The sequence below is a fragment of the Panthera uncia genome, chromosome F1 (genome assembly GCF_023721935.1).
Source record: "Panthera uncia isolate 11264 chromosome F1, Puncia_PCG_1.0, whole genome shotgun sequence".
Classification (NCBI taxonomy): Eukaryota; Metazoa; Chordata; class Mammalia; order Carnivora; family Felidae; genus Panthera; species Panthera uncia.
In genome coordinates this window covers 5125512-5137579 of record NC_064813.1, presented here as the reverse complement: position 1 = coordinate 5137579, position 12068 = coordinate 5125512, and the positions used below count along the sequence as shown (strand labels likewise).

At 50.3% G+C, this 12068-nt stretch overlaps 1 protein-coding gene across 2 annotated transcripts in view; it reads left to right on the top strand.

The window, feature by feature from the left end:
- DESI2 (desumoylating isopeptidase 2) overlaps positions 1–11829 on the top strand; it is a 45284-nt gene extending 33455 nt beyond the window's left edge. For both annotated transcript variants that reach the window (XM_049633813.1, XM_049633812.1), the window contains exons 3-5: positions 2–95; positions 1749–1890; positions 10207–11829. In XM_049633813.1, coding sequence (XP_049489770.1) covers positions 2–95; positions 1749–1890; positions 10207–10440 — 470 coding nt within the window. In that variant the 3' untranslated portion in view covers positions 10441–11829. The remainder of the gene's footprint in view (position 1; positions 96–1748; positions 1891–10206) is intronic.
- The last annotated feature ends 239 nt before the right edge of the window (positions 11830–12068 follow it).

Here is a 12068-nt window from a genome sequence, read left to right as displayed (position 1 = left end):
GAATTTGCTTATGGTGGCCATCCTTACCCCTTTTCTGGAATATTTGAAATTTCCCCAGGAAATGCTTCTGAACTAGGAGAAACATTTAAATTTAAGTAAGTAGGGAGGATAATTTTTATTACACTGTCTTAGGTGCCAAAGCTTGTTTTCAGGCCTATGGAAGTCACTCTGTAGACTAAAATCTAGGAAGTTAAAATGTTTCTTTAACGCTGTTTTAGTTGCTGACATTTATTTTAAAGTCGAACCTATCGGAGTTTGTGTAAAGATGAGAATCGGCCAGATGAAGTGCCTGAAATAACCTAGTCTTTTGCTTTTTTTCAGGACCCACGTGAGTTATTTTGTGTACTTTAGAAATGTTCTTACTTTAGTATGTAACTTGGATTCTGCCTTAGAAAACGTGTGTATGTGAGTGATAGCTTCCCCCTCAGACTCCCATGCAGAGAGATGGAAGAAAGGGTCGCTGTGACCTACCTGACACTATTAGAAACCTCTTTACTCTCCTGGCGAGTGCAAGCACAGCATACAAAGATGTAGAATCGCTGTGTTGTACATCTGAAACTAACGTAACGTTGCGTGTCAACTGTACTCAAAACAAATTAAAATTTTTTTCATAAAATGCATGAAGAGAAAAAGAAATGGTAGGATTTTTTTTTTTTGTAATCTTTTCATTTTTCCCAATGAAAGGGATACTGTTGATACATTTGAAATACCCGAACAGTTGATTAGCTGAGAAACTATTGTTAAGGTGCATGCAGTACGCCTGTCGAGAAACCAAAATACTCTGGACCTTACTGAGAATTTGAATGCTTAATGATCCAAATTTCCATTTCTTAGTTAAGGTTTGTATGTGAAGAGATACTTAGAACCTTAGTTTCAAGGAGCTCTAAAGAACCTTCTGGGCCTATAATCATTAACTTGCCAAGTGGAAAATAGCGAAATGAGGTTGTTAACATTGAAATTCAGGGTAGGGCTACTACCCATGTCGATCACTACCAAGTTCATGGTTCTCCCAGCCTGTCACTGATTTGCTCCAGTGCCGTCCTGAGTCTGTTCCTCAGGTGTCCCTTTTGGCAGGACTGCTAGATGAAAGGGTTTTCTAGGTATTTGTAGTTTTCTTGGATGCCTAATTTGTATCTGACTTAACTTCTGCTTTCTGTTGGATATCATGTCTGTCGCATTTCCAGGGTGGGGGTTGGGTGGAGGGTGTTTGGTTTTTAATTTGGGGGTTGGTTGGTTGGTTTTTACAATGCTGTAAAAAAAAAAAAAAAAAAAATGTAGTTGTTTGGTAGTTTGTGTCCCTGTGGCACAGAAGCCAATAACGTAAAAGACTATTTCTGAATGAGATTATGGCCAGCTCTTCACTGGCCAGTATAATTGAGCAGGAATATTTGCAGCATGATTTGGGTCTGCAGTAACCTGGCTGCTTCCACGGTGCTTGTAAAAATAACGGGGCCGTGTGTTTTCAGTATATGACGTGTTGCTTCCTAAAGAAAATGACCAAGTTTGCATTGGTATGATTTAGAAGTAACAGACTTAAGAGTTTATGGCAGAAATGCAAAAGCTCAAGTAACACAAAATGTAAAAGTATCTCATTTACCTTTTAGTCTTAGTGCATTAACTCCGCTCTGTTAACCAGTCAGAATATCCCTGGAAATGAACAAGTCTTGAAACACGCTCTTTCTCCATACCTGAAACTTACACAGCTGTGGTTTCTCTTTCTTTCTTTCTTTTCCTTTTTGTTCTTTAAGAGAAGCTGTAGTTTTAGGGAGCACAGACTTCCTGGAGGACGACATAGAGAAGATTGTGGAGGAGCTGGGCAAGGAGTACAAGGGCAACGCCTACCACCTGATGCACAAGAACTGCAACCACTTCTCCTCAGCACTGTCGGAGGCAAGTGTCACCCTGCGGTCCTTCAGGCACACGCCCTCCGCTGTCACCCTGCCTCCTTCAGGCACAGAACCTCCGCTGGTGTGCCCACTGCACTGCTCTTTCCTTTGCTCGTTTCCTCCTTGTCTTCCCGAGTCTTCGTGTTGTGTAAAGTGTGGCATTCTGGTTCTTTGCCTCATCTGAGTGGCCTTTCTGAGGTCGGTGGCTTCCTAGTGGGCACTGCGTTAAACTGTGACCCCATTCACGACTTCGCCACGGGGAGGGTGAGCGCTGATAATCGTCCCTTCTTATCCTAATCTGTTCCCTTCCAACCTGAACTTCCTCTTTAAAGAAATTAATGCTGGGGCACCAGGGTGGCTCAGTTGGTTAAGCATCCAACTCTCTTTTTTTTTTTTTTTTTTTTTTAAGTTTATTTATTTTTGAGAGAGACAGCATGAGCGGGGAAGGAGCAGAGACGGAGAGGGAGACACAGAGTCTGAAGCAGGCTCCAGGCTCCGAGCTGTCAGCACAGAGCCCAGCATCGGGCTCGAACTCAGGAACGTTGAGATCATGACCTGAGCCGAAGTTGGACACTCAAACGACTGGGCCACCCAGGCGCCCCAAGCGTCCAACTCTTGATCTCAGCTCAGGTCACGGTCTCACGTTTGGTGAGTTCGAGCCCTGCGTTGAGCTCCGCATTGGGCTCTGCATTGACAGTGTGGAGCCTGCTTGGGATTCTCTCTCTGCCCTTTCTCCCCACCACCTCAACCCCCTTCACATGTGCCCTTGCTCTCTCTCACTCCCTCTCAAAATAAACTTAAAAAAAAAAGAAAAAGTCTCCACTGCTAAAAAAATTAAAAAAGAAAGAAAGAAATTAAAGCCTGAACCACTTCTGCTACTTAGCCACAAGATTCTTCTTTTTCTATATTAGTTGCCAGTATGATTTTTCTCCCTGGCACTTAAAATTATTAACAAGCCGTCCATCTCTGCAGTCTTGAAATTTCGTTCTGCCAACAGAACACCCCACAGGCACTTACTTGCCTTCCCTGTTCTGGACTCCCAAGCCAGGAGACCTGAGAATTGTAGGACCTGAAAACAGAAACCAAAGGGAAGACATGAGACTATGAGATAAGGGCTGGAGAATCCGCTAGCCCTGAGACAGCTTCTCCGCTTGTTGACCTGTGGCGGCTGGTGGCAGGGCAGTGTCCCATCCTGCAGAAGCCGGAGGGTGTGGGGGACAGAACAAGCTGCCATCCCGGTGGTCCTCATCCCTTCCCGCGTGGCTCTGGACAGGCCCGGGCTTGCGTGCGGCCTGGAATGGGTCCCTGGGACCTGCAGCAGGTAGGACGCAAGATTCATGTTGCTTCCACCCCTGCACGGCCGGCTGAGTCAGAATCTTCTCGCTAGTGATTGTGCCGACATGGGAGCTACAGAAGCACCCCCAGGCTCGTGCGTACGCCAGTTCCACGGAGGCGACCCGGTTGCTCCCCAGGAATGAGAGAAGGTTCAGGCCTCCTTGACCCCATCTGCCGGAGACGCGTTCAGGGATCCATCGAATGGGAGAATCGGCAGAGATCCTGGATGGCACCCAGTCCCGTGTCCTCGGTGTGCAGACGGGGCAGCTGCCGTCCGTTGTGAGTGGGAAAGTGGCCTGTGGAACTGGGAATGACAGATGCAGCCCCAGGACACCTGGCCGTTTTAGCCAGGCCGCTGACGTGAGGCAGGGACGTGTAGCCCGGGTGATGCCTGAGCTTCGTTCCTTCTCCGGGCAGGAAGAGAAAAGGGAAGCTCCCCAATTCCCCAAGTGGAGTTGTGGGTGAGCCCGAAATGCTGACCATTGGTTGCTGCCTCCTCCGAGTGGGAGGGGGCATGATGAAATCGTTCCTGGGGCCGGAGCAAGGTCAGAAGGGGGACAGGGGGGCCCTGCTACTGAGCCCCCACCCCCTCCCAGCTCGGCCCTCCCCCGACGGCTGGAACAACAAACTGTCTTCGCTAAATTTACTGCTGGGGGTTTGAAGAAATTCCCAGTCAGGAAAGAAAAGGGGAATTTTTTAATGGCTTTGTATTTTGTGATTATACGATAGGAGTTGATGTAAAACGATTCGTGCTTATAATTGTATAGGGGATGCAGGGACCGTCTCGGGAATACTGGGAGAAAACGCCTTAGTGGACACAGCTCTCTCACTTCTTGCAGCCGCAGAGTGGGTGGATTTAAGTCTCAATTATTAAACGAACGCCTGTCTCCACAACTGGGATTTTTTATAGGGTTTTTGCCTCTCGCAGCCTCTAAAGGCAGACGACATACAGAGAGAGACAATTTCCAGATGAACTTCGGGGTTTTAAAACGCGGTTTTTAGATACTGATTAGCCCTTATACTGTCAGTTATCTGAGGCAGGGAGGTGAGGATTTTCCAGCCGGACGTGTATATTTGTCAGCTGGTCTTGAAAGGGGCCTTGGAAAACCTCAGTTGCTTAACCTTAGAAATGTGGCTCCCTAGCTGTGCACCGTGTTCACTCACTCATTACTGTCCTGGCCTTTTCTCGAAATCCTGAAATCACGATCCCGATTGCCTGCACCGGACTGTCGGCCGAAACCCGCCCTTGTCTGCTCCACGCCGGGCCAGACTGAAAGCAGGTGCGGGCCCGGGAACCGGCCTCCTCCTTGGGGACCCTTGCGGGTCGGGACCCCCGTCCGCGGAGCCCTCCGCCACAAGTGTCGTGGACGTTGACCGCTCCGTCCAGGTGGCATGCAGGTGTGCCCGGGGAGGGGCTCGTTCCCCAGCAGGGCCCCCTGCGCCCAGCCGCTCGGCCCCGTGTCGCTAACCAGGGATTCTTGCCAAAACCCGCAAGTGGGGGAGAGCGGGGCCCCTCGGCTGCTGCAGTGGTGGCGTCGGGGGCAGCCAGACCACCTTCCCCCCACTCCCCCTGCGTTCCTTAGTGAGGCAGAGCCATCACCAAATGCAGCAGCCACAGAATTGGGGTGTTCCTCCCTAGGCCATTCACAGGCTAAACGGTCAGGGAGAAGAGGGGTGACCTGTAAACCCCTTGTGAAATCTTCTGCAAACTCAGGATTTCATCCTGACCAGTGCCTGATAACGATGTGTCCATCTAGTTTAAGTCACATAAAAATATTTTCCAGTGACAGCTTCTGTTCTCGCAGACCAAAAAAAAAAAAGTCCAGATGAAAGTAAAGGATAATTTTTAAAGCGTAAAGTTAGGATTGCCAAACGGCGCACACTGATTTCGTGACCGCGAAAACCAAAATCCTGGCACCTGGGGAGGTGTGCGGGTGGGGAGGCGGCCTTCATGACCTGTTTCTCGATGCTGCTCCTCCCCTCGTCCTAAAGACCAGCCATTGCGTCTTGCCTTTCTGAGCTGCTGCGAGCACCTTGGACTCCGCCAGGCTGCTCACCTGCGAGCCAGCGACAGTGCTGACACAGCAGAGAGGCTGTTCCCGCACCTGCCGCACAGAGTGGAGGCCGATAACCTGGTCTCGAGGATGGACAGAACTGTTTGGGTCTGTCTGTGGGCAGACCCTCCAAGATTCGACTGATCTTTCAGGCCAGATCGGAAGCCCTGTCAATGCGTTTGGGCAGCGGTAACAGGGCAGCACAGGCCCGGTGGCTAAGAGACGACAGACCGTTCTTTCTCATGTCCAGGATCCAGACGCTGGCAGATGCAGCCTTCTAGTGAGGTCCTAGGCCGCTTCTTGCCTTGGCCTCAGGTTGCAGGAGGAGTGAGGGGCTCTCAGATCCCTGGTAAGGGCACCAATCCTATTTGTGAGGCCTGGGCCCTCATGACCCGCCCACCTCCCAGGCTCCCCACTTCCACCAGCGGTCAAGTTCGAGGTTAGGATTTCAGCTTACCGGCTTTGGGGGGACAAAAATCCTCATCCTCGAGCGAGTCCCACGGTGTTCACTGCCAGTGAGGAAGCACGCTGGGGGCCTTGTAACCGGTGCTGCCTGACCCATGCGTGCCCTGCTTGGGGGCCCTCACGCCGTAAACCTCCCGTTCTGGGGGTGTCACGTGTGCCCTCTGGGATCGGTTCTTGTGTGGGTGCCCTCTCGTGACCCCACCTCGGGCCGGGTGAAGAGGGTTCCCACCAAAACTCAGGTGGAAGCCACTCGGCTTTCTAAAGTCAGCCTTTACGGGTTTGCTTTAGTGGGGTTTGCTCTAACTGGCTAGGTCCAGGAGCCCTAAAAGGTGTGACTGAAATCAAAACTCCAGGTTGGCCTCACCCTGCTGTGTAGGGTCCTTTGGTAATATTTGCTGCAACAGCTTGGCTAAGTTTGGGGAGGGGGGGGGTGTAGAAAAAGAGTTAAAACGGGTCAGAGGCTGCTGTCCCTATGAAAGACTGGGGCCTTGGATGGCATCTGAGAACTTGACTTTCGGAAGGGCCGCCAACAGTCGCAAGATGGAAGGGCAGCTCACCAGGCCTGACCTTGTGTGCATAGCGTGATTCCTGCAAGACACCTGCTCCCATTCCAGGGAACCCCAAATCTTGGCACATGCTGAGAAGCAGGTGCCTACACGAACAGGCACAAATAAAACCTTGGATGCTGGGTGTCCAGTGAGTTTCCCTGGTGGACATTTCACATGTGTTGTCCCCCCTCCTTGCGGGGGGGACCTGAGTGTATCCTGTGTGACTCCATGGGGTGAGGCCCTTTGACAGCTTGTGCGTGGTTTCCTCTGCACTTTTCGTCCATTTCCCTGTAGTAAATGAGAGCTGCGACTGCAGCTGTGTACCCAGTCCCGTGGGTTTCTTGGCAAATCACGGTCTAACCAGGAGCTGGTCTGGGGGACCGCTGACACAGCTCACTTCTCCAAAAGTAATCAAGAGGTTTTTGTTGTGTAGTTTTGTTTAAGTGTCATGAATTTCCTCTCCTCCCAGATTTAAAAATACTTGACTTCATGAGAAAAATCTCAAACAGCCTAACCTTCCACCAAAAGAATTAGAAAAGAACAAACAGAGCCCAAAGTTAGTAGAAGGAAGGAAGTACTCAAGATCAGAGGAGAAATGAATAGAGACTAAAAAGATAGTGGTAAAGATCAGTGAAACTAAGAGCTGGTTCTTTGAAAAAGATCAGCAAAATTGACAAGCCTTCAGCCAAACTCACCAAGGAAAAAAGAGACAGGGTTCAAATAAATCAAAAGTGAAAGAGAAATCGCAGCCGACACCACAGAAATACGAAGGAGCGTTAGAGACTATGGCGAACAATTCTGTCCATAGATTGGACAACCAAGGAGAAGCAGACGTTCCTAGAAACATACAGTCTCCCGAGACTGTATTGTAAGTAGAAAATCTGACCAATTTACTAGGGAGGTTAAATCCAGCAAACAGTAGTCCACGACCAGACGGCTTGACTGGTGACTAACACGCAAAGGTGTAATACCTAACCTCAAACTTTTCCAAAAATGAAGGAGATGAGTACACTTCCAAACAAATTCTGCGAGGCCAACTTCACCCCGATACCAAAACCAGACAAGGACGCTACAAAAAAAAAAATCACAGGCCGGTATCCCTGATGAACAAAGATGGAAAAATCCTCTACAAAACATTAGCAAACCAAATTCAGCAATACATCGAAAGGATTCTATACCGTGATCGAGTGGGATTTATCCCAGGGGTGCAGGGTGGTTCCACAGTCGCGAACCAATCAGTGCGATATACCACATGAAGAAAATGAGAAAAAAGAATCATACGGTCATCTCAGTAGCTGCAGAAAGGCATTTGACAGTATTCGGCATCCACTGATAAAACTCTCAACGAAGTGGGTATAGAGGGGACGTACGTCAGCATAATGAAGGTCGTACAGGACAAGCCCACAGCTCGCGTCATACTCAGTGGGGAAAAGATGAGGAACAAGACCGGGATGGCCACTCGTGCCGTTACCAACAGTGCTGTGATGAATATCCCCTTACGTACATCTCTCCGTATTTTGCCAACGTGTCTCTGGGGTAGATCTCTAGCAGGGGACTCACTGCTTGAAGCTTAAATGCAAAAGTAATTTTGCTACATAAACCACTACCCACAGTAAGAAATATGTTTTACACCATGACCCAGTCTAAACACACATGTACACGTAACACGTTAAAACAAGCGTCACAATTACCCCACCTCTCTACAGTCTGATGCTGAATGACTCACTGGTGGGTCTGGACTCAAAGTTTACAGACGCTGGCTTGGTAGAGGACCAGCACACTTCTGAGAGGGCCGGGCGGGAGATCTTCTAGGCTGTAGGACTGGTCACGGACGGCACTCTGCCGTGGAGAACTCAGCTCCCGGGCACGGCTGCTACAACTTCACCTACAAAATCAGGAGGCTGTAGTTTACTGTCCTCTGTTTTAGCCTGATCAGGGCGCGTGCACACGCGCATACACACACACACACACACACACACACACACACACACACCCGGGTTGGGATAAAGTCAGCCTCCCAGGAAGCACATGGACGTGGGAAGAAGGGAGGGTGCCTGCTGAGTAAAACCAGGACTTCGGAAGCAGGATGAAGGAAGTGGCTGTTGACGAGTCAGTGGTGGCTATACGTTAACTTAAATATCCCTCGTCACCTCTTCTGTGGTCAGCCTTCAGGTATGCAGATACCTGAACGTGCTGTGGGTATAAAATACATGAAATGTTCCCCTGTGTTTCTTAGCACAGAGGGACGGGCATGGCGTTGTGTAAGGTCCATTGCTCGGCTTTCCTCCAGGTGTAGTTTATGGACATATTCAAGTATTCTTCAGTACTCTCTACCTCTCTGTGCTGCCGGGCCAGCTGATCGGATTTGGTCAAAATATGCCATCTTCCCTCGAGTGAGGCCATCTCACTTGTTAAGACAGAGACTTCGTATTAAAGGAAATGTAACTTGGGGCGCCTGGGTGGCTCAGTCGGTTGGGCGTCCGACTTCGGCTCAGGTCATGATCTCGCGGTCCGTGAGTTCGAGCCCCGCGTCGGGCTCTGTGCTGACAGCTCAGAGCCTGGAGCCTGTTTCAGATTCTGTGTCTCCCTCTCTCTGACCCTCCCCTGTTCATGCTCTGTCTCTCTCTGTCTCAAAAACAAATAAACGTAAAAAAAAAAACAATTTAAAAAAAAGGAAATGTAACTTGTCTTGTAAGGCTAATCCCTTTAGGAAGGAAAGCTACATGGTTGCTTAATTGCAAGTACCAGTTTACTTACATTTTAGCTAATTTGGGAGCATAAGATATTTTGAAACCTTTTTTCAAGGTCATCAATTCAGATATGATGTCAGGATCATGATTTTTGACACGACTGGAGGCAGGACTGCTAAGGGGACAATGAAGCAGGGACACAGTAAGCCAGCCCCGTGTTGTCTGCAGACGGGAAGGAGTGTGATAAAGAGTGAGGTCCGCGGTGTCCGGGTGGCTCAGTCGGTTAAGTGTTGTACTCTTGGTTTTGGCTCAAGTCATGGTCTCGTGGTTCATGAGTTTGAGCCCTGCATCGGGCTCCATGCTAACTGTGGAGCCCGCCTGTGATTCTCTCTCTGTCTCTGTCTCTCTCTCTGCCCCTCCCCTGCTTGTGCTCTCTGTCTCTCTCTCTCTCTCTCTCTCTCAAAAATAAACTTTAAAAAAAAATAAAAAAGTGAAGTTAGTTGTGGAAGACCCGATTCTTACTGTTTGAGATTGGCGAGGGTGTGGGTTATGTCCCAGAGTCCTCTAAGGACAGAGTAGGGATGGGGAGTGGGCAGAGAGCCGCCGCAGACCCTCAGCTGGGAGGGAATCCCCCCGGCCCCACGCCTGCACCCCACAGCCCTAGCAGAATCTGCAGACGAAAGCTCAGCCGGGCCTTCCAGCCCGGTTCTGACCGCAGAGATGCAAAGCCGGGTCTGCATCCGTGGAGACGTTTCTTTCTCGACCAACACGAGAAGTAACAGGGTAGAACGCGGGCCCGGACAAATGGGGTGGCGGAGACTGGACGGAAGTAGGAAGGAATCTGTGAAAGGGGACAACTGACGGCGGGGAGGACACCCGAGACCGGCCGCTCTGACCGTCTGGAGCGTGTTACTCTGGTCCCTGTGTCAGCAAGGCTTCCCTGCTGTGTTGTTTGGAGCACTTGACATGGAGTCTCAAAGCAGTTGCAGGGAGCCAAACGGAATTAGCTTGATGCTGTAGAAAGTGAGCCACTTGACAAGCCTCCGGAGGTGGCGGCTGCCTGTCATCCCGGCCTATGCGCTTCCCCGCACCCCGCCTGCCCGTCCCCTGGCACCGGACCGGGGACCCTCAGCCCGCACCCCGCCTGCCCGTCCCCTGCCCCCACCCCGGCACCGGACCGGGGACCCTCACCTCGCTCACCTGACACCGCCCCCTCTCTCCTCCGTAGATTCTTTGCGGGAAGGAGATTCCTCGCTGGATCAATCGTCTGGCCTACTTCAGCTCCTGCATCCCCTTCCTCCAGAGCTGCCTCCCCAAGGAGTGGCTCACCCCCGCGGCCCTGCAGTCCAGCGTCAGCCAGGAGCTGCAGGAGGAACTGGAGGAGGCCGAGGATGCGGCCGCGGCCGCCTCCGTGGCCGGCCCCTCGGCGGGCTCCAGACCCGGGCGCCACACCAAACTATAAAAGGTCTCCCAAGTCTCACCCTCAGAACTGTCTCTGACCGGTGACTGTCCCCAGAGAAAAGTAAGAGAGTAAGAAGCGTCCTTTGGGTATTTTGTATGCAAAGATGGCTCTCCCCCAAATCCCAGTTTTTCAGCTCAGGATTATATTTGTAATCAAAAGAATCACTTGGCGCAGGAGGGAGAACTTTGTACGAAGCCACCCTCGGTTTTTTTTACCCACTTGTAAATTGGGGTTTACTTCTGTTTTCTACAAGCTCTGTTAAGTTATGTTTACAGTATTTTGTATCGCTGTTTACAAACCTTGCATGGACTCCTGCCACCGTGAAAGAAGACAGCCTTCACGTCTCGGGAACTTCGGTGGATCACCTTCCTACACTTGCGACAATTTCCAGAGCTACGGCGTCCGCAGTCGGCACACGAAGGGCGCTTGAGGGGCTCTGGCCACCACTACCTGCTCCAGAAGGGTCGTTTAGGTTCACGTGTGGTTCTGTTCGCGTTCGGGCACCGGGACGCTGAGGCCAAGGAGCTCCCGCAGCCCAAGGGCTCGGGGCCCGGGTCTTCGGGAAAGGCTCTGCCAGGCGGGGGCCTGCACCCCTGACACCTGTCCCCCCAGGCGGGCCGGCCCGTCCCATGACGCCTCTGATTCTGCCGTTAGGATGGTTTTCGTTCGAGATAGTCTTGCTAGGAACCGAGGGGTATTTTTGCACACGTGTGGGGGCTTCATCGATATTTTAATACGGACTGACCTCCCTGCACACGATTTCGCCGACGGGGCGGGAGTAGCAGCAGGAGTTGACATTCAACTGCTTTTGAACTATTCAGGCTGCCTTTTATACTAGACCTTGAAAACTGGAGCCTGAAGTAACGCCCTCCACAAAGTTCACGATTTGATATCCCGACACTTCGTGTACCAGACGGAGCGCGTCGGAGTTCTGTTGCTTCGTTCCGGGGGTAGTTTGACCTCAGAGTAGAAAAACCTAGTCTCATTGACCTCTCGTTGAAGGATGTTTGTGTGTCTTAAAACTCATCTTTTTCTGTTCTCCCAAGTGTGTGTCTCTTACGTGACCTCCTCCCACAAGGAAATTGTCTCCACCGATAGATAAGTCCTTGTTAGCAAGGACTCTGTCTGCTCACATCTACTCCCAGTTTGACCCTTGGATGTAAGAGCCAAGTCACTACATGTCAGATTCAATTTTTCTGCCTTAAGAATGAATGTCCTACATAGAATATTGGGTGAGCGCATAAATTATCCAAGGCAGTGACTTCAGCTTTATATATATTGTTAGTTTTAAAGTCACCTCCTTTTATTTAAACTCCTAGATCGGATTGTTTGCTATTTCTCTTTGTAAAGATACATATCTTTCAGTAAAGGACATTTTTAACTTTTCCATCAGCTGACTCATTCATTGTATCAACCTAAGCACACCCTGTTCGAGGGGAAAACGGAACCTTGGGTTATAAGCTGTGACCTGAGGCAGATGAAGCCACTTAACCTAATTTATGCTTTTGACTGTTCTGTTTCTGGAGAGGAAAGCCTTTACGGTTGTATTCTCAGTTCTTCAGGGGGTGCAGAGCACCTGTTTAAGAGATGTGACAGCAAGAAGAGACGAGCATCTGATCTTTGTGAGA